A 22,774-nucleotide genomic window follows, 5' to 3' on the forward strand; every position below is an offset into this window, starting at 1 on the left:
TTATCTCCTAGATTTTATTTTGTTTTGTTGTTGTTGTTTTTATTTTCTCTTGAAATAGTCTTTGAGCATGTGGTCTAAAATGACCCATGGGGACTGACTACTTGAATGGATCATATTTGACTACCAGTATGTTGTGGGTAAGAAAAAAATATTGGACAGGAAATCGGGAGTCTACCATTTCACCCCCGTACCTGTCATATATAAGATATGTGCCTTTGAACGAATCCTTTAACCTCACTCTTCCTTGGACCTCTTTGGAGTCTGCATCTGACAAATGGAGAGTTTAGGTTAGGGATCTCTTTCAGCCCGAACATCCCATCATTTGAGTCTTACTTTGTATCACCTATAAAATTTAAGTTTTACTTGCAGATTTTGCAGCATACAGGACAAGGGCTTCTGTTACTTTTTTTTTTTTTTTTAAGAATTTTTTAAAATTATGTATTCATTCATTTATTTAAATTTTGGCCAGAGAGAGACAGAGAGAAAGAGAGACAGAGAAAGAGAGAAAGCGAGAAAGCAAGCCACCAGGTCCAGGACTCGAATCATAGTAGACCATGTGGGAATGTCCAGTGCCTTAACCACCACACCACCTGCTGGCCCCTCTGTTATGTTTTCTAAGTACAGACTTTTAGTTCTGTATTTGTGGTCATTGTCCTTAGAATTAAAGTAGAAAAATTAAACAGACTAAGGTATACTATGATTCCTATTGCATTGTTGCATTCGAGCTTCTAGAATTTCTATCTTGGGAAGAGACTTCAGATTTAACTCTCTTGAACCTACCACCATGACTGTCTCAAACTGAGAACCTGGGTTCTGAGCACCGTCACAGATGGGTTCTTCCTATAGGAAAGAAGTGGAGGAAGCATGAGGCCCAGGAGGAAGCCCCCCTTGTTCTAGGGGAAGCCTTGGGCAGCTCCCCCTGAGAACAGGAATGGTTCTGGACCTAGTGATGCCAGACCAGGAGGAGCTACAAACCACAGAGGAAAAGAAACCATCACCACAAAAACAAGGGGTAGCTTGAGGGGATGGACCTTATGTTCTAGAGCCGAAAGATACAGACGGGAAGAGCGATTTGTAAAGAAAGAAAGAAATTAGTAAATGTGTCAAAATTAGTCTGTGGCATCATTATCCTGTTTCTAGGAGCAGATGCTTTTGCGAAACAGCACGGTGCTGTGGAAAAGGGAGGCGTTGTCTCTCGTTCTGGGTCTGCCGCTGATGTGTGTGTGGTTTGGGGCCAGGCCCTTTCCTTTTCCATCCCTCATTGTCCTTATCTGTAAGAGGACAGGTAGACCTTCATGATTGCAGTAGTGCCTTCCCATCTTAACCCGCTGTGATGCCTAAGTACTAGTCGTTATCCTCGAGAAACCAGCTACTCTACCTCAGTGCCTGGGTTTTGAGAAATCACTCGCTGTGCCTAGTTCGGCGATGATCAACAAAGGGGTTCTCAAATTGTAGCCTACTAGTGACTTAATAACGGGCGAATTTGCAGTAGAGAAGCTTACGGTTCTTTGGGCTAAGACAATTCCAGGACAATTTCAGCCTGCCAATACAAGGTTTCTGAGTTTTAAGTTCAATCAACTTCCATTTATTGCTGCTGTGGAGCCCTGAGAGCACTTCCTGGAAATTTTTAGCCCCCAGATGATGAAGAAAGCTTTTCTTAGAATGCACCCACCATCCCTTCACCTGCAGACACAGATGTGGATGGAAACATCCGTGGTAGTTCTACAGAATGATGAAGGTTAGTATTGGTTGATGGAAGTTGCCCACTTAAATGACATAAATGCTTCCTTTGCATGCTTACAGCCGAGTGGCTGGCTTATATGACCGTGGGCCCACGCCTCAGATGGTGAGGCTGGACTGCTCATGGCCTGCAGATTTTGCTGTGGCTTTCATTAAACCTAAGCTAGGCTGCAACTTCATGTCCTAGAATTCTTACCCATTTGTTTCCAGTTTAGGGTTGGTCAAGAGGGAAATTTGCATGAGATTTAGAAGGTAGAAGTGAAGTAGTTGTATTTAAAAATTGTTTAACCACCTGGAGGTCCACGCAGGGCAGGCTCCTTTGCAGCTCATGCATGTTGCTGAAGTACTGACTCGCCTACCTGGCATGTGGCCCATAGCTTCTCCAGCGTTCCCCACATCCCCTCCACATCCTAGGCCAGGTGCATGTGCAGCTCCACATGGAAGGGCTCCAGTTTATCCTGCAGATCATCGTCACCATCAGGATGGGTGTTTGTGAGAGTCAGGCGTGGCCTTGTTGTCTGCCCCTTTATAGCCTTCTTCCCTCCCGGATATCCGAGCAACTGAGTTCAGGCATAACATCAGAGGCAGAGGCATAGACTGTCCGGCCAGTGCCTGCACTGCCTAAGGTCTAATTCCTCCGATCGCTCCTTTACATCACTTAAAGTAGTTCTGCTTCTGTGATCACAGGCTTTCGATGTCTCCTGGGTTGGAGAAGTGCCATGGGGGAAGCTAGATCCCTTACTGGCTCCCAAAGCATGGTACCAGACATCTTGAAAAGGGTTCCTTGGTCCAGGTAGAGGGACAGTGTCATGGAGGTTTCTAAAGAAGAGAGCGTTGGTATATGGAGGTAAAAATAAAGGGATTGGTTCTCACTATAGCACGGCCCAACTCATGCTTCCAGACTTCTGTCCTTCTAGGCTCCTAATGATCATTTTGCTTTTTTTACTACCTCCGAAGAAGACAGAATTATGTCACGTTAGTCATTTATGATGACTAATAACTGCATAGTTAAAAGGAGGAGACTTCAAAAAGTACATGGGAAAATGGAATTAAAGTATGAGTTTATTTTGGTCCCAAAGAATTTCGAGAGCTAGCAGGTGGCATGGTGGTTAAGGTGACTGGGTTCCCACATGGCCAACCTCAGTCCAAGCCCCGGATCTGGTGGCTTGAAAATCATGCCTGGCACATGCACATGTGTGTCCAAGATCCTGAGAGGAGAATGGAGAAGGGGTTGTGGTGCGCCCGTCCCCTGGGGGGATGATTTCTCATTTCCTCTCCCTCTGTATCTTTCTGTCTCACTCCTCTCTGGTGAATGCATGCGCCCTATGGCCAAAACCTAAAAAAGGAATTTCAAAATGCATGCACCATTTTTCATAACATTTTCAATGAGCCTTTTGAACATGCCTCCCTTGTATGACTTGATAGCCAGACGAGTGGTCTCCAAGCATTTGGACAGATATTCCAATACTGGGCAAAAAGTAATAAACAGTGTGGTTATTGGCTTCCAACTTTTTTGGACCTGGGTCTGGGTCAGGCTAGGTCACTTTTTCTCAGTAGTTGATCATTTGTTCTTTTGTTTGTACAAGAGAAACCTCCAAACCTGCTCACACCAAAGCTTTGGTTTCTCCCCGTTCACTGAGTCTTTGAGTTTATTGTTAGTTTATTGCTCATTCATTTACTCCCCAAATGGATCTGCACCAGGTGATAGTGCTGGGGATAGAATTGCAAACATAGCTAAACACACCCTGCCTCGTGGAGGTTTACATGTTCTTGGAAGAGACAGACATGCAACAACTTATTAACTGGTAAGTTCAGCAAAGAAGTATAACACAGTGGGCGAGTGTCTACCAGCAGGTCCTACCTGTTCCAGGAGCCCGAGAATAGCGAAAACCAGCTTCTGTGAAAGGGATGGGCAGGTGCAGGCCAGAGGCTCACCAGCACACAACCTCCATCCAGGGGTGGGCCAGCAGCCAGCTGGCTCCTGGCTAACAGATCTCTGGGATAGAAAGGCCTTTTCCTAGCATTGACCAGAAAGGCCTGAAGAACCTGGGAAGCCCCAGCCCTGTCTCCCGTAGTTGCTTCAGCTGCCAGGTCCAGTATCCTCAGAGGCCCAGCATCCTCCGGTTCTGAGCGTAGGTTCTAAGAGGACCTGATGGCACGAGGGAATGTTCCAGGGTTCTCTCTCTTTCTACAAGGAGACTCTCATCCATTCTGACTGAGAAGCAACAGTTTTTTGCATCAGAAGAGAGGAGGCTTCAGTGGGAAGAAAAAAAAAAAATACAAAAACTGCCTCTGAATTGAGTTCAGAAATTTCTCAAGAACCCCGATTCTCCTTTTTAGAAAGGTCAATGGCTGCTTAGCATCCCAGCTTATTCTCTGACTCTCTCCTCTGACCTGGTTCCTCTCCCCACCCGTCCTGAGGTCTGAGGACTGACCACGTCTCTTCTCTTTGGTTATGGCAGCAGCTAGCACCCCGCTCTCCTGTCCATCAGTGCTCAGGGCCGAGTTTTTTCCTCTTGCCCAGAGCTAATCTGTAAGCAGCTGTAGCCAGAGACATGAGGGAGGCCATGGGGTTAACTGGTTTCTTCCAGCTAAGTGAGGGCGGGCCAGGGGGCTGGGTGGCAGGCTGTGAGGAGGAGTGCACCATATCCGTGAGCTTTGCACTTCCTGAGAAGAGCGTGCAATTAAGCAGGTAGGTGCTTTTAACACTTCCGTAGTTAATCGCTCTTTTCTGCCTTCTTTCCTCGGCCTTGTGCTCCTAATATGTAACCTGATCGCTTCACTTTTTAAAGACTGGCTGGCATCTCAAAGACTATATGCATGCTGATTTAGATGTAGAACATTGGGGGGGGGGTGTTGTTGTTGGTGGTGGTCATCTGAATCCAGGATGTGAAAGAAATATTTTCTCTCTCTGCTTTTTTATTTTTTGTTTAATTCTTCATCTCATAGGCCTCCCAGTAACATTGGATGCAGGAGAAAATACATTGGCAGTGAAGAACAAGCTGAACCAGTTGTAGTTTTAGATCCTGTTTCCACACCTGAACCCCAAACCAAAGACCAGGCCGCTGAGAAAGATCCAGCTCAACACAAGGAGGATGAAAGCGAAATGAAACCAGAAAACAAAGAAGACAGCGCTGAAAAGCTGAGAGAGACAGATAGCTCCAGCTGCTGACCCATGAACCCGAAAGTCGATGTGTGTCCAAGTCCTTTGCCATAAGCACTTGGTTTGTTTTGGCCTGTTGGCAAGGGACACACATTTCCTGTTCCGGTCACTGTATGCAAAATACATAATCTTTTCTGGTGTCACTTTTGTAAGTAGCAACTATAAAGATAAGTAAGCTGGTTAGCAAAATACACTGTAGTTTTTGTTTTGTTTTGTTTTTTGATCTTTATAGGGATAAGATTTTTCCTAGTTATTATATTCAAAATGACTTCTTTTAAGAGGGTACAAAAAACTCAGATGTCGATACCTTTTTAGGAAATGTGCATACCACTCATCAAATACAACATAATCTTGCCAGTTCCGGGGGCTGTGATAATTGGAAGAACAGAATGGATCCATTTAACATGATTTAAAAAGCCCCCAGCAGATTTTCGCTTCAGATCTGATCCTCTTTCAGTGGAGAAACTGCAGCAGCATAGAAATGGTTGGGTACTGTGGCATTCAACTTATTTTCTAGGGTACAAAAACTCAGGAGCTGGCTTCAAACTTGTGGTCCCATAGTTTTGTTTTAACTCTACGTATTGTTAACTGTCGAATGAAAAATACATGCGACTCACTGTACTCAAAGCCTCGGAGGAACTTCGGTGAGAAGGCTCTGGTGGCTTTCCCGTGAAGGAAAGAATGGAATGGAGGCGAGCGTCCAAACTTTAACTTTGCAGTTGATGTCTTGGTAAGCCATGTGCCCCACGCTGTAATTGTTTCCCCATAGACTACCGCGGCACAAGTACCGTAGTTTATTACAGTTCTTATGTACAGTGAAGATCAGTGACAAGCACACGATTTTCTTGCTTGAATGCTGCTCTACATTATACAGGGGTTTTGGTTTTTTTGTTTTTCTTTTTTTTTAAGAAACTTAAGTGGTAGTTAGTCTCTAAAAATATAATGTTTCAGGCTACCACAATGAATAAATAAAATGTAATCAGGGATCTAAAAAAAAAAAACTTATGCAGCTTTTCAAAGTTGATTGTTTCAAAATTGGTGTTTATTTAAAATAAGTGGTAATGTACTTGAATGCACTTTTTTATGACAATGATTGAGTAATGGTAATTTTACTATTAAAGAAAGTGAAAGGTTTAGTTTTGTTAGTATGGCTCAGCATGTAGCTGTCAGGTGCTTCTCACCTAAGGGCAAAAGAAAATGATAGTAATAATTGCAGTCGTTGTAGTGTATTGTATTTTTGCACGCGTGCTAAGCATAAGCTTGATGAGGTGGGTAGGCAGGTAGTTCCTAAATTTGGAGATTATTCTCTTTCTCTGAGTTCGTTATGCTTGACTATTTCCATGTTCTTCCAGTGATGATTTTACAGTTACTTGTCCGTTTACTCATGGGGAATTGAAATGTACTGTTTCTCGACTGTATTTTTCCCTGAATAATTCTGCTCTATGTTATGCTAACTACAAACCGCATTCATTCACTCCAGTGAGCTCTGTTATGCTGTGATTTGAACTCTCCTCACCACAACTTATTAAAAAAGCACCAACAATTTCCCGAGAAGGGTTGATTGTGGTTATTGACACTTTGGCCTTAGTTCCTCAAGACTGACATTTTTTAATAGGAAAATTGTAGAAGAGTGCCAACTCTAGGAATTGTCGGTAATCCTCAAAATAGCTTATTTTGAGGTATTTTATTCCATGTTTCTTCTTGCTGTCCTCCTTCCTGTGTCTTGGTATGTCTACTGGCATGCCTCACACATTGGGGAACACAGAAATACGCATACTGCATTTCCACATTTCATTACACACACCAACAGAACAACGAGGTTCTAAAAGCACACTTATTTCCAGAGTAAGAAGTTAACCATTTGGCAGATTGTGTTGGCTAGACCAGGCATCATTTAGTAACTGGCATTTTTAAAGTGTACTTGTAATCGAAGCTGCTTGCTTTTCCTTCACCATGCTCACAAAGCATTGTAAATTAATTTGATAGGAAGGTATTCGATGTTGGGTATCTACTCACCTTTTGCTCCTACTGTTTTTCCCTTTCCACTTCAGTTTGGAGGAGATTTTCCTCTGCTGGGGTGACAGTGTCAACAATAGCTGGTTCCGGATAGGAGGAATAATACTTGTTCGGCAAGGTACATTTTATGCGCACACGCCTAAATCGTGTATATCCTACTTATACTATTTTAAACTTGGAAGGAACTTCACATTTACATCTTTCTTCTGTGTAAGAAGTTATATATTCTTCCTTCTGGTTTGGAAACCAACTTGTTCTTGTTCTTTCCTTTTTTAAAAAAATTTTATTCATTATCATTATTATTATTATCATTATTTTGGACCAGAGACAGACAGAATGGGGAAGTGAGAAAGCAAGCTGACAGTTCTGGGACTTGAACTGCAGTTGACCTGTGGGAGTCCACTGCCTTAATCAGCATACCACCTGCTTGGCCCCCTGCTAGAGACTTTTAAACTAATGCTGATGCACTTTCATACCCCCAGTGAAGAAAAACAGTAGCAGTGGGACCAGCAGTTAGCGTAATGGCTATGTTGCTGGACTCCCACGTAGTTGACCGCGGTTTGCGGCCCATCCCGGACCCAGTGGCTTAAAACTCACACCAGGCACGTGTGCATGCGTGCCCAAGATCCCGAGAGGAGAGCGGAAGAGAAGGGATTGTGGTGTGGCCATCCCCCCTGGGGGGTGATTTCTTGCTTTCTGTCTCTCTGTCTCTGTCTGGGGAGCGCACACGCCCTGTAGCAAAAAACCTCTTTAAAAAAAAAAAAAAAAAAGGAGGGTGACAGCCCTTATTGAATAATTGGAATGGTTTAGGCTGGCTCAAAATTTCTTTATCCCACATCATTTTTAAATATGGGATGTGACTAGTCTTGTTTATCTTTTGCAGATTATGTAGATTATGTATATGTGTGTGTGTGTATATATATATATAGAGAGAGAGAGATAGAGATGCATATATATATACACATATATGTTGATATAAAATCACACCACCTTGTTGCATCATTTTTAATCACTTTTTTAAAAGTTGTAGTATAAGTCATTGAGCAATGTATAACTGTAAGACTATTCATTCACTAATGCACTTCTTCATTTATACCCATTCTTGCTCCAGAAATGATCTAAGGAGACTTAAAAAGATCAAAATAATACAAGAAAAACTAAAATTCTAGTGGAGGGAATCAGGGAAAAGGGAATTAAGGGTAGGAAAAATAAATGAAGCTCTCTGGCGAGTACAAAAACACTTTCCTACCTGTCAATGCATTAGGCTGACTACAAAAACGTGTCTGTGCTTTCCGGCTCAGACGTACAGGATAAGCACAGAGGGCTTCTAGCGTAGTTAAGTTCTTATTTTCGGAAATGATGCAATTTGTAAAAGATGAGCCTGGAGTTGGCAACAGAAATCACTGGCCTCACTTACTAGATCACGCCCCTGAGAAATGGGCAGTAGAGCTCGCGTACAAACAAAGCCCCATGGAAATGTATGGCTGTAAAGCAAAGTTCACAGGCAGAATTTCAGGCGAAAACACCACCTATGTATTTTCCTGTATGGTGAAATGGAAAATATAAAGAATTAGCAAAGTTTAAGATCAAACCCAGTATGGAGACTGCCTTGAAGCCACCAGTGGAGTCATACTAATGACGTGGCGACAGCCCTCCCGGAAGGTGTTCATGCTTTGGCTGATTCTTCCACAACCTCCGTGGGGAAGAAGGACTCCGAGGGCTCAAACAGCTCGCTAGCCTCAGCGGAGACAGCCTCAAGTGCTTCAGTAGCCTTTTCAGCTTCCTCGTTATAGTAAAAGAACGTGTGTTCTTCACAGGAACCTATGAAGAGAAAGCAGCAATGAAGTTTTCTGTCTAATCCAGTGGGGCCACTTTTGATGTTTGTACATGACTTGAAAGGAGATCATCTTCAGAACTGTCCAGTGGTGTCACATCACCCCCAGGAAGGATTCCAGAACCATTTAAAACTGTGCCAGTCTTTGGTTATTTTGTGTATAATGTTCTGTTTGATTTGCATGATTTCTTTTTTTTGGAGAGGTTTTTGCTACAGGGCATGTACACTCGCCAAGCCTCTGTCCACAGCCCCGCTATATATCAGCCATTCCAGAAGGTCATGTTAAAATATGATGCAAATAAGGACCAGCGATGGCATAATGTTTACATTGCAGGACTCCTATGTAGTCAACTGTGGTATGAATCCCGGACCCAGTGGTTTAAACTCATGCCGGGCGCATGTGTGTACATGTCCAAGATCCTCAGAGGAGAATGGAGAAGGGCTTGGCAGAAAAGGACAGAAGGGAGGAGGAGGACCAGAGAAAGGCCAGTGCCATGTATGATTACAAATCACTGCTAATTACTCTAAGGCAGCTTTGGATGGTTCCAGTCAGGCCCATGTAGGTAGTGATAGATTTTTTGTTGTTATTTTTGTTTGTTTGCTTGTTTTTTAAGAGAGTGATTTTCGCTATAGGGTACATGCACTTGCCAGAGAGACAGCAGGAAATCACACTCTAGGGAGGGATGGCCAGGCTGCAAACCCTTCCCCTCCATTCTCCTCTTGGAACTTCGGGCATGCACGCACACATGCCTGGTGTGTTTCAAGGCACCAGGTCCAGGTGACTACGTGGGATTCCAGCAGCGTCACCATTAAACTATCTGCTGGTCCCTCTTTTGAAAAAGTACTTATTTTATAAAGGTAATATTATATATTTGTAGGTTATAGCATTTTAACAGTTGGATGTCAGTTTATGTTTTTTTTAATTTATTTACTTATTTATTTTTTAATTTGCTCTAGAGCATGTGTGCTCACCAAAGAGAGAGAGAAGGCGAGAAACCAAGCCGCTAGATCTAGGACTCAAGCCACCACTGGCCATGTGGGAGTCCAGTGCCTTAACCACCATGCCATCTGCTGGCCCCAGTAGTGATAGTAATCTAATGGCTGAGCTTTGGCCAAGACTCCCTACTCAAAAGTGGAGTGGAGAGGGGACCAGCAGTTAGCGTAATGGCTATGTCGCTGGATTTTCACGTAGTTGACCACGGTTCGCGTCCCAGACCTGGTGGCTTAAAACTCACGCCGGGCGCGTGTGCATGCGTGCCCAAGATCCTGAGAGGAGAATGGTGGAGAAGGGATTGCAGCATGGCCATCCCCCTGGGGGGTGATTTCTCGCTTTCTGTCTCTCTCTGGCGAACGCACGCGCCCTATAGCAAAAGTGGAGTGGAGAGATTTGTTTGTGCGTTTTCGAGATCTCAACATTTATTAACCACTACTGATGTCAGATAGATTCTCATTAATCCGCTAATCCCTTCCGGAATACTGAGAGGGCTCTGCTACCATCAGAGAGGCACTGTGCCTCCAGCCAGGAAAGTCCTTTTAGATGCCCTGAAGCAGCTGTTTCCCTTATGGTAAAGTCTAGCTGGCAATGTGACAGAGAATCTAAGGCTTCCCCAAGTCAGGGTGATATAAAAATAATCAGATGGTATGTGGAACATTATTATGCCTATTTGAAAAAACAAGCCCTTGTCTTACACACTAAACAACTCTAATTTTTGACTGCCCTTGCATGGTTCACAGTCTCCACATTGAATTTTTATTTTCTATGAATTTTAGGGTATCTTCCAAGATCCGCTACGTATGCTAGGGCCGGTCTGAGCAGCAGAAACACAGCTGGACCCACCAGGGAAGGTCCCAGGTTATGTCCCAAGGCCACGCTGTATATGCCAGGTTCCCGTGATCCGGGCTGGCTGGGGTGGATCGAGGTGTGAAGGTCCTATTGGGGGCTACCTCACTCCCTCTCTCCCCTCTCTCTCAATGAATACACCTTAAAAAAAGAAAGGGAATATCCCCAATTTAAGAAATCCCTATGTATGTTAAGTATGGCAAGTTTATAATTACAAGTTTATTATTAGTTTATTTTAGAATGTTTTAAAAGTTTCATTCTTTCGTGGGGGGAGGGGCATCCTCTATAGGGTCATTTCTGCGTGATCCTCTTGCTGGCCCTACAGGCAGCTGGGGTCGGGGCAGGCCCGTGTTAGGGAGACAGGACTATGAGCCTGGAGCCTTCCCACTTGGCCACCCTCATCCTTCAGTAGCATCCCTCCTGCCTGTATGGCCGTGGCTGGGCCATAGCATCACAGATTCTCTAGGTCTCTTTAAAAGTCTCTGTATGTTACGGCCTCTTTTTGGCTGTCAAAATAAATAATTTTAAAAAAAAATCAAAAACCCTGTTTGGAGTACTTCTCTCCAGTTATCCAGCATACGGGGTACTCCTAACCAGGCAAACTTACAAAGGCCGAGTTTCATAAAGAATTAGCCTTTCTCATGAGAACTTAGCCTTTGCAAGGCACGCTATTAAATGAACAGACTGCCGACTTGTTTTTAGAAAACAGGTTGTCTCCACAACTGTCAGGAACACCTCGGTCTTTAACTTCCATGGGCTGTGCAGAGAAACCTTAAGTATAATTTGGACCCTACAAAAGACAGGCTTGGAGATTCCAATCAATTAATTCTATTGAAAAGCGGCACACAGCCTATTCAACAAGAAGAAGGGTGAGGGTTTTAAACATTCAGGTAAACAGATAATCCATTAAGACCACAATATACATTGTGGCAAGTACCATCCTAGTTTTGTCAGCACTTATTTATGGTCTTTGGGTTCCCCTGCCCTCCTGCCGAGGGACTTCTATTCTCCCTCTCCCAATCTTTGTTCTCTTATTCACCGCTAAGTGAAAACAAAGCCAGAAAGCAGCACATACCCAGTGTTCCGCTCTGGACAAGCTCTTCTTCTATAGTAAGAAGGCGGTTGTATTTAGCCACTCGTTCGCCACGAGAAAGACCCCCCAACTTGATAAACCGGACACCCAGTCCGACAGCCTGAAGGGGGAGAAACAACTTATTTTAAATGGTGGAGTTGCATGTTGCTAAACTATAAACAATTCTTTAAGGAACCTGAGACCGTGGGCTGCTTGGGTTTTGTCTTATCACTTAATTATTTAGCTCTCCGAAAGTAACATGGCCTCGCGAACTGAGACCTGAAAGGCAAAGGCTGCCGATCAGGCGCCGTCCTGACTGGTGTAAGAGGGCTGATGTGATCTCGGACATTCTGGCCTCTCTTTTCATTTCAGAAGGGAAGATTGCGAGTGCACACCCTACTCGTTTAAGTGTGCTCATCATTTTCTCTGGACTTCAATTTTGCTTCTTTTTAAAAGTTCAAAGATTAGCTCTTTGCAAAAGGTAGCTGTCTGGGAGGAAGCAAGTCTATTCCATAAAAGGTTACATGACTTTCTCCACCAAAGGCTGCCTTTCTCTGAAATACCAATTTGTGATAAAAGCGGTGTTTTGGCAATTCTGCAATTGACAGGCATTCAGCACTCACCAGATCGACAAGGCTGTCATCACACGACTCTCCTTCTGTACTCCCGAAGACAGCGATGTGCTGCGTGTCTGGAAGAGGAAAGCCTATCCGTTTTAGCCGGTATAGACACATTTGGCATACTTATGAGGGCTCTGGCTACAAAACTCAAAATTTTCCAGAAATTTAAAATTTTCTGATGGAGAAAATTGACCACCTGAGGATCCTAACCACGTTTTTTATTGTTATTTATTTTTATTTAATTTATTTATTTTAATTTGACCAGAGAGGGGCAGGGAGAGAGAGGAAGAGAGAAAAATGAGAAAACAAGCCGCTAGGCCTGGAACTCAAACCGCGGTTGGCCACGTGGGAGTCCAGTACCCTTAACCACCACACTGCCTGCCGGCCCCAACACTTACATTTTTACTGCCTTGTTTTTATCTGTGTATCTGCTTTTCAGTAAATAAGGTGCTGGAAATACTAAATGAATACCATATTTTATCAAATTTAAGGTAATTTATTTGTAAGATTATTACACTAAAACGGGGAGGGGGAAGTGCTCGAATTAGATTGACGTATTGCCAAGACCACAGCTATAAATTTGATTCCGTTCTGTGGCTGTTCAGTGTGGGAAAATGTGCATCTCTGAGTCCCGGAATTTGTAGGTACAAAGGCGACATACTGTGGAACTGATATACCTACAGAGAGCTTCCTCTCTTCATCATGTAGAATTTTATTCAAGGGGCTCTGATATCCTCAATGTTTATTATAATAGAAGAACAGTGCTAGTAGTAGTTAATCAGTTGTTTGAGGTCTCCAAACCTGTTGAGATTTGCACAGTGTGTGAAGAGTACAAGCCATAGTTTTCCCTGTGGTGACAGTGACCGTGGTTGCAATTTTGCGGTGGGAGCTACAGAAGTAACTGGAAGAGGACGACAGAATGACTGCTGAGTGGTAGGCCCAGAGGAAAGGCTGTCACCCAGTCCCAGCTACGGCCTGCTGGGCCCTGGCCTGGGGACATCTGTGAGGGTGTCATTCCACTCCTGGCACCAGCAGACGCCTGGCTGCTAGTCTCAGATCCAGAGTCTGAGATGAGTGCTCTGCCTGACTCCTGAGACAAGCCCCCCCTGCCATGGGATTTATGTTCCCTGCACAAGATGCCGTGAACCCCCAGGAGGTTAGGGTCTAAGGGCAGATAATGGCCATTAAGTGACCATCCAAGTCAGTGTGGTCAGTACTACAAGGAGAACGTAGAGGATGCTCTGAGGAAGGTTCAGAGTAGAACAGTTGGGGATGGTGGATGGCGGGGCGGGGACAGGACGATGCTTCATTCAAGCGAAGACCAGAATGAGTAGTAGTTAGCTAAGTAGATAGCAGGGGGCCAGAGGAACTGCATGTTCAAAGATGGTGAGGTAGCAAGGAGTCTGGAATTCAGGGAACTGAAAAGAGGGAATGTGGGCCAGTGGGCTCATGGTGGGCTCGTGGGAGAGTTACCCAACCTGCCCAAGCCTGGTTTCCCATTGCTACAATGGAGATGATAATATTCATAAGTTTCTTGTAAAGGTTAAATCCATATCTAAATGCTTGACCTGTTGATGCTAAAAGCTGCTCTCCGGCACCCAGACCCACCAGTGTTGAGGCCCTACCTTACCCATCCTCCCCTTGTCCCCAGTATATCCTGCTCCTAAATGCCAATTGGATGGGAAAGGCCCAGCTTCAGCTGCTTCCACCATGCCATGCTCTTTGTCAGCCTGCTGGGCATTTTCTTTAGATTGGATCTTGTTGCCTGTTTTCTTAATTGCTGATGTAGACCTGTCCCCTGTGTGAGGTGATTCACTTCTTATTTCAGGTCCCTTCCAGATTTACCCAGGGGGATGCAAATTAAAGTGGCCCACTGGTGTGTGAGTACACTACAGGTGACTAACTTCATTTGAAAAAGTGATTATTATATCCTTTCTGCATGCCTAGCCTATGCCTATGTGGAATAAAGGGCTATGCTTCCTATTCTTAAAAATATTTAATTTCATTTGTTATTATTTTATAATTTGACCAGAAAGAGAAAGGGAAAGTGAGAAAGCAAGCCACCAGGTCCAGGACTCGAACTGCGGTTGGCCATGTGGGAATCCAGTGCCTTTAACCAGCATGCCAGCTACCAGCCCCTCCTATTCATAAGATGCTGAGAGGAATCTAGAGCATAACGTGATAGTAAATAATGGTGATTTGCAATACCGCAGCAATGCCATACGGGTTAAACACACTCTGTCCATGCGACTCTGTGACTGCTTGACACCTTGCCTCTGTGAATGGTGAGCTTTTCCTTAGCTTGAACATTGCGCTGTGTCTGGAAGCCTGGCTATGGCAAATGGGTACCCAATGGCCCCACAGTCCATGACTGACAGTCTGAGACCTGTTTTTCTTTTGTAGTTTTTGCTATAGGGTGTATGTACCAGAGAGACAGAAAGGGAAAGTGAGAAACCACCTCCCAGGAGAGGAAGGTCATGCCGTAATCCCTTCTCCTCCTCTGTCTTGGGTGTGCACGCACGTGCACCCAGTGTGATTTCCAAGCCACTAGGTCCAGGACTCGGAACTGTCAGCCATGTAGGATCCAGCACCTTAACTTGCACGCCACCTACTGGCCCAAGACCTATTCTTTAGCAGTAAGGGTTGGGGTATCTCTTTCGGTGTCTCTAAATTTAAAGTTATTCTGTAGGGCAAGCTCAGAGCCTGAAGCAGATTGATAAATATGCTGATGACTGTGTCCTTTCTGAAGAAATCAGGCCCCATGCTTCTATTAGAAGCTGGTAGATCAGTGGCCTTGGCCACCCCTTTGTGATAGCTCTCAGTAAAGGGGAAGGCCTCGTAAACTAGGGTTGTTACTGGAACATTGTGAAGTGAATCGGTAAGCTGCATTTTGGTTCCTAGCACTAACTCTTAACAAGGTTTGGATTTCCTTCTAAGATTTACTCTCTGCTTTTTATTAATTTTGGCTTCTTGTATCACCAAACCATATGAGTCTTGAGAGCCACACTTTTACTCACTGTCAATAAGATTGGTTATTTCCACCAAATCAGACATCGTGGTTTGATTTGTGTGTTTGATGATCAGCGCGTTGGATTTCGGGATGCTGAGCTTTCCGTGCTCTAGAAGTTTACAGATGCTTTGGGATGCAGTTCCAGCGACTATGTAGCACTTGGAACCAAGAGCATTATAGATGCTGTCCCACTGTTCAGTGTCCTGGGTAAATGGTTAAGAATTGCTCGTTAGGATGTATTGAACATGATCACCAAACAATAGGAATCATAAAGTACAAACATCAAAGTCATATGCTTTTTCTAAGGTAAACAAAATAGCTTTTTATAGCTTGCTGTAGGGCACATGTGCTCTCCAGAGAGAAAGGGAAAAGTGAGAAATCTCCCCCAGAGGGATGGCCACACTGCAATCCCCGCCTCCTCTGTTCTCCTCTAGGAATTTTGGGCCCATATGCACACACGCCTGACATGTTTTCCAAGCCACTGGGTACAGGACGCGAACCATGCAGTTGGCCAAATGGAATCCAGCCACCTTCACCACCATGCCACCTGGTTGGCCCCAAAATTACTTTACATCTGCACCTGAATGATCCCTGTACCATAGCCACACACATTAATACGCGTCATTGAACAGAAACATAAAGTGATTACTTTCACCTAAAGATCTTGTGAATGAAATGTGGATACACTACATTCTCTTTCTCATATTGATTGTGGAGATCTCTAACCCCAGGCTTTTCTCATCTGCTGTATTATAATACTGCGAAAGACTGGCTGGTTAGAAGACTTTTCTGTTATTTTTGTTAATTGGACAACAAAAAGAGTATGCCTCTCTCTCACTTTCTCTGCCTGTCTGTCTCTGGAGAGTATATGTGCCCTATAGCAAACTATATTTAATAAAAAAAAAAAAAAAAAGAAAGAAAAAAAAGAGCCTGCAAGAACTATAGGCCCTCTTTCTCTACAGCCTTATTTTTATTGGTGAGACCATTATATGAAATGAAAGGTTTATTTAAAAGCTACAAGTGAACCCCCAGGTGGTATGGCAGCTGGTTCCCACATGGCTCACTACATGGTTCAAATCCAGGACCTGGTGGCTTGGAAAACATGCCAGGCGTATGTGTGTGTGTGTGTGCGCCCAAAATCCCTGGAGGAGAAGGGATTGTGGTGTGGCCATCCCCTCAGAAGTAATGAGTGATTTCCCACTTTCTCTTTCTCCCAATAATGAAAATTAAAAAACTAAAACTAAATACACATACACACACACACAATACATACACACACAGGTATATATATATACAAGTATTATATGCATATATACATAGCAAGTATTATATGTATATATACATAGACAAAGTCATTTCAGCCATTGTGCCAGATTTCAACCTATCCTATTAGGAAAAACCATGCGAGCACATCCTATGGTGTTAAAAAAGCAGGGGTCAGAGCCTCAGGACTGTCGTCACGAGGCTCATCTGGCAATGTTAAGGGACTGAGCTTGGTTGGTCTCTTCAGAGTGCTGGTATGTAGCACAGGCTGTGAGAAAAAATGGGCTGAGAGATCCTGGGACCCCAAATGAGATCCAGCATTCATGTGGTGTCCAAAATCTAAACAGCTGAGTTATCTCAAAGATGGTTTCTGTTCAGCATCTCTGTTCGACATGTTAATAGTTTTCCAATTCGTAAAAATCAAGAATTTAAATGTGGGAACATAAGGGGCTTAGGAGAAGGGACTGTCTTCTGTGGTGTGGAAACAACCCAGGTCAGAGGCACCCGTTGGCAGAGGTCACAAACCTCAATAGCTCAACCCTTTGAAAAATGGGACTTTGTTACTTTTATGTATATGTAGTAACCAGATTTAGATTTTAAAATATTTAGCCTCGTAGAAATCCCGTTGCCAGAAGCACGTGAACATGATATTTGATTAACCTATTGAAGCACCAGCCAGCACAGCCGGGGGCGGCTTCCGTCAGTTAGGTTGCTTGTAAACACACAGGTACTCCTGAAGGGCTTGAGAATAGCTTGCTTCATTCCATAGACAGGCACACTCCTAGGTAATTGTGTTTCTGCTATTCATTTGCTTAGTAAGTGCCTTTTCCCCTAAATGCCGAAATAAAGCAGCTAGGCCCCAGCCCAAATTACAACACTTTGCGAATGACAGAGATCCAGAAGAATGAGATTTTATCCTGTGTTTTGTTATAAAATACAGAAGGTGAGTCCTGCTCACCTCCTTCCTGAAAGGATCGATTAAGGCGATAATGGAAGGGTACTTGTTGATCAGCTCCACGTACATGTCGACCATCTCGGCTGCGTTTCTGAGTGTGCCCACCGTCACTTCATACTTCCCTTTACCCTGATACGTGGAAGGAAGGTATTAAGGTAGAGGATAAACAGCTCTTCCAGTGTTCCGGATGTGAATCAAATTCCTCTTCATTTCATAGAAAAGATTGCAAACAGGTTCTTTTCAGGCCACATACACATGAGAAATCTCTGCCATTTCCCTTTATCCGTTCAGTAGTAACCTGGGGGAAATCAAGCCCCATTCCTCTTGATGCCCCCTCGAGCTCTTCCCACAGACCTCAGATGAAGCCTTTCACACAAAAAAGCCAATGGGTACAGAGTAGGAGGAGAAGAATGCCTTATTTAGGATTATGACATGTTCCCAGACACTAGGCCACCTGGATAGAGGCCAATAACATAAATTCATGAAACAGCAAACAAAATAACAATGCACACCTGCCCACTCTCTAGAACCCACCGTCTTTCAGCTCAGAGTGAACAAATAACTTATGTTTCCTTTACTGTAAATATTCTAAAATTGGAAAGCAGGGTTAGGCTTTGGAGATGCTAACAATCCATAGGAAATGTAAAGTGACTTCTGTGAAGGCATTTCTTTCTCATGTAACATGAAACTTTGAGTAATAATAATATTGTCCTTTGAGAAGAATTCTAGTGCAGCTCCATTCATTTGAAGTCTGAAAAGCCCCCCCCCCTCATATCATTTAAATACAGAAGTAAACAGGACTGAAGGGTCTCTGCAAAACAAAGCACCCGCACCTTAAAGTCTGTTCAGGGATGGCACCTGGGGTACTGAGGAACTGGGAGGGAGGTGAAGTGGAACCGTGGCTGTTTGGTTTGCTAATACCTTCCTGCTGCTGCTCATAATAGAATGGATTCCATTAGAATTAAGCAGGCTCCTAAGAAGTCCATAATTGAAGGGATTTTATACTTTTTTTCACATTTAAAAAGCAGCAAGAACTTTTAGCTTCTATAATGCAAAGCTGAAATAGTCTATCTTGTCAGTGAGGCAATGCTAATGACTTTGAACTAACATCATTGTATGAATTACCTGATATCAAGCTAATACATTTTACTGAATATAAGCAATAAATACCCATTCTAGTTAGCACTAGCAGTCAGTATATTCATCGTTCTTGGTATACGTTGCTGATGAAAACATGCAATTATTTTTCTTAATGGTATGCCTGGGAACTGATCATTATGTGAAGAATAGGAAATGACTTTAAACATTCCTTTATACACTTAGTTTCTTTAGAAAAGTAAAAGAACTTTTAGAAATGAGCCGAAATTCTGCAAACTTTCCTTTGTAGTGAAAGTTAGGATCACCGTTAAAACAGAATCCTATTTGGTCATGTGTCCTGAAGAATTTGACATTAATTACTAAGTTAACATAAATGCATGTCAGTTTGCTGGGCATTTTATAAAAGTTAGACACCGCATTTGTGTATTTGAAAATGGGAAATATATATACGTGTATAAGGCAGAAAACTTTTAATAGTTTTCCTGACATAGCAATTTCCTAAGTTTAAAGGTAAGTCATTGTATTACATTAAGGCAGTGAGGACTAAATTCATTTACTTTCTTTTTATTTTTAAAGAATTTTTGCCAGAGGGTGTGTTTAGTTACAAGAGAGGTGGAGAAAAGGTACCCCTCGGTAGGCTGAGGTCACGCTGCAATCTCTTCTCCATTTCTCCATCCTGTTGGGATTTTGAACACGCACATACACCCGCCTGGTGTGTTTTTCAAGCAGCTGGGGCCAGGATTGAAACTAAGCAGTCAGCCATGTGGAATCTAGTTCCCTTAGCCACCAGGTCAGAGGGCTAGCTAGCCCTAGTGTATTTTTAAATGAATCTGTTTTCCATTCTCTTTCCTTTTAAAATCCTTTGTCTAGGTAGTACTAACCTCGGCTGAAGTTTCATCACTGAGGCCCTGTCCTCCTAATCCAGGCTGTGGAAAATACTGTAATATGTTTAGATAAAAAAAAAACAAAAACCTACTCCTCCTCAACTTCAACAACTTGGAAATAATTTTATTAATATATTTATTTTAGGGACCAGCAGTTAGTGTAATGGCTATGTCGCTGGACTCCCACATAGTCGACTGCGGTTCGAGTCCCGGACCCGGTGGCTTAAACTCACACCGAGCACATGTGCGTGCGTACCCAAGATCCCAAGAGGAGAGTGGAGGAGAAGGGATTGTGGCATGGCCATCCCCCCTGTGGGGTGATTTCTCGCTTTCTGTCTGTCTGTCTGGCAAGCGCATGTGCCCTATAGCAAAAACCTCTCCAAAAGAAAGAAAGAAAAAAAAAATATATATATATATATACACACACACATTTATTTTAATCACCAGTGGATGCATGCACTCACCAGAGAAGAAGAGAGACCAAGCACTGTCCCCATGGAGAGTGGTTATGCCCCGATCCTTTATCCTGTTTCTACCTCCTGTCAAAATTTTGGGTACAGGGACCAGCAGTTGGCATAATGGCTATGTCGCTGGACTCCCATGTAGTTGACTGTGGTTCAAGTCCCAGACCCGGTAGCTTAAACTCATACTGTGCACGTGTGCATCTGTGCCCAAGGTCCCAAGAGGAGAATGGAGGAGAAGGGATTGCGGCGTGGCCATCCCCCCTGGGGGGTGATTTCTCACTTTCTGTCTCTCTGTCTCTGTCTTTCTGTTGAGCGCACATGCTCTATAGCAAAAAAACCCTCAATAAAAAAATCTAAAAAATTTTGGGTGCACATGCATATGGACCTGGTGTGTTTTTCAAGCTGTCAGGGCTGGAATTCAAACCATGGCCAGCCATGTGGAATCCAGTTTTCCATGCACAGAACTTAACCACTGTGCTATAGGGTCGGCCCATGGAAATAGTTTTAGGTGTTAAAAGCAAATCACAGCATAAATGCTAAGAAACACATGCCTAAAGGCTGTTAGGTTGTATCTACAACTGATCTACCTTTCAGGCTTGACAAATTATTATACTCAGCAAAACAGCAGATTGTGAAATTATTTTCCAATAGCTTTCATGAATGCAGTGCAGGTAATTCATTTTATTAATTGTTATTACCAAATTCCAATATATAATTATGACATTTTCAGTTATTAGTTTTTAAAATGACATGGTTATATTATTCTCTGGTCATTAGCTAATTTAGCTTTCTCTACTCCATTGATAATTGGATCCCTCAATAGTAATAATTTAAAAAAATAGGATCTGTTTGGAAACTATTCAGATAAACTCTTCTTTAGAGTTCTGATTTTAAAATCATGACCCTTAACAAGAAGTGAATGTTCTACGTGGAAACTTACATAGTCCATCAATTCATGGCCTGCGCAGTTGATGGCTAGATGCAGATTTGTTCCCAGTTCTAGCCCCAGGTTTGCACAGATTCCCTGAATTAGAAGCAATGGCTGCTCAATGGTGTCATAGTTGATGATTAAACAGCCAAGATGGGACATCTTGCCAATGATCTGTGGCTGCAAGATCACAAGAAAACGATACACGTTAAAGTTCTTGGAGTTTCCAATGATAGGCCTAGTCTATTACTGTTCTCGGCTCTCCAAAGATCAGGACCTTTGATTTTCAATCTGTCTTATGTCTATGCCCAAAGTCATGCAAGTGTCTGTCAGGCCAGGGCAAGTGCCCTATGGCAAAAGCCTTTAAAATAAAAAATAAAAAATAATTTTAAAAAAGGGGGAGGGGGGAGGGCAGCAGGTGGCTTGGTGGTTAAGGCGCTGGAATTCCCATGTGGCCAACCATGGTTTGAGTCCCAGACCTAGTGGCTTGCTTTCTCACTCTACTTCTCTCTCTGGCAAAAACTCATGTGAAATAATAAATAAATGAAATAATTCTTTAAAAAAAAAAGCCTTTAAAATAATGATAATAATTAAAAAAAAAAAAAGAAGGATGAGGACTTTGACTAAAAGGACGAAGTACTAAAGATGAATTTTAACAAAAGAAGATTTGGGGACCCAACTAACCCCAGTGAAGGCAGCTATACACCTCTATGCAAGGCCAGCCTTGATGTATCCTCACCATAAATTGCTTCTATGTAGTTATGTTGAAGCAATATCAGTGATTCTGAGGGCAGAAGGTGGCTGTGTATGTTTTCCAAACTCAGGAGCAACCTGGACTCAGATATAAACACACTCTGTTTTTTAGAAGAATTATTTTACTTATTTTCATTATTTTTTTTAACTGACCCAAGAGTGACAGAGAGAGAGAGAAGGAAGGTGGGAAAGCAAGCCCTCAGGTCCAGGATTCAAACCGTGACTGTCCATGTGGGAGTCCAGCACCTTAACCACCATGCCATCTGCTGGCACTGTCTTTTTTTCAAAGTGGTGATTGCACTTGCTAATTTTAAGAAGTATCTACCATTTTTTAGATACGAGGACCTTTTTTTTTTTTTTTGCCAGGAAACAAAGAAATAGTTGGCTAAGTTTTTGAGTATCGACTGAATTTTATTACAGAGTCTTCTAAACTATGAAAGCTACACTTACTTGCTGCTTACTAATGCCAAGTAGTATTCTAATAGGTTACATAAAACACATTTACTTCTGACATCAACCACATAAGAAGAGATTATTGTCGCTACTCTATAGAGAAGAAATCTGGAATGGATTTTAATAGAGACAACTTAGATCCAGAGCCTATGACCCTAATTCTGGTGTGGCTGCCTTTCCAAAATCTATGCTCTAACCTGTTTCTAACAGGGAAAATAAAGAAGCAGTAGTAAGGCTGATCACAGGAAGGGCTGATCTTGATCTAAGTGTCTCCGAACACGTAAGACAAGCCACTGGAATGAAGGGAACAGCATGGAAGCATGGAGAATTGGTTACTTGTCTGTCGTCCCCATCTCTCTCTCAAGGCCTAACGTCAGAGCAGTGTGCTCATTTGCACATGCACAATTGTCAGCTACTTTACCTACTGCTGTAGTCACTTATTTCTCTTCTCTCCCTGAGTCCTGAGGAGAAGCGTAACTCTTTATGTTTACCAAGTCCTCCTGTTTCTTGTCTAGCCCTCTTTGAACTTCAGCAGACCTTGAAGTCCCTGACATGAAGGTGGGGCTAGGATTACTGGCTTCCAGAGCAAACATGGAAAAGATGGCAACCTGCCACTGTCGGCGTTTCCCCCTGACTTCCTACTGGCTGGTCTGTTTTTGTTTGTCAAAGGTTAGAGATAAT

General features: G+C 43.1%; 2 protein-coding genes across 4 annotated transcripts in view; one reads left to right on the top strand and one right to left on the bottom strand.

Annotated features, from left to right (window-relative positions):
• SHTN1 (shootin 1) overlaps positions 1-6,451 on the top strand; it is a 122,976-nt gene extending 116,525 nt beyond the window's left edge. The window contains exon 17 of one of the 3 annotated variants that reach the window (XM_006142206.3): positions 4,690-6,451. In XM_006142206.3, coding sequence (XP_006142268.1) covers positions 4,690-4,912 — 223 coding nt within the window. In that variant the 3' untranslated portion in view covers positions 4,913-6,451. The remainder of the gene's footprint in view (positions 1-4,689) is intronic. The other 2 variants (XM_006142207.3, XM_006142208.3) reach the window with 2 other exon arrangements.
• Positions 6,452-7,917: 1,466 nt separating this feature from the next.
• The window catches only part of ENO4 (enolase 4), a 31,021-nt gene continuing 16,164 nt past the window's right edge, over positions 7,918-22,774 (bottom strand). The window contains exons 9-14 of the mRNA XM_006142210.3: positions 20,900-21,067; positions 17,517-17,642; positions 15,303-15,498; positions 12,289-12,356; positions 11,669-11,786; positions 7,918-8,740 (exon numbers count right to left, since the gene is read on the bottom strand). Coding sequence (XP_006142272.1) covers positions 8,586-8,740; positions 11,669-11,786; positions 12,289-12,356; positions 15,303-15,498; positions 17,517-17,642; positions 20,900-21,067 — 831 coding nt within the window. The 3' untranslated portion in view covers positions 7,918-8,585. The remainder of the gene's footprint in view (positions 8,741-11,668; positions 11,787-12,288; positions 12,357-15,302; positions 15,499-17,516; positions 17,643-20,899; positions 21,068-22,774) is intronic.

This window comes from Tupaia chinensis, unplaced genomic scaffold, assembly GCF_000334495.1.
Source record: "Tupaia chinensis unplaced genomic scaffold, TupChi_1.0 Scaffold000069_1, whole genome shotgun sequence".
Taxonomy (NCBI): domain Eukaryota; kingdom Metazoa; phylum Chordata; class Mammalia; order Scandentia; family Tupaiidae; genus Tupaia; species Tupaia belangeri.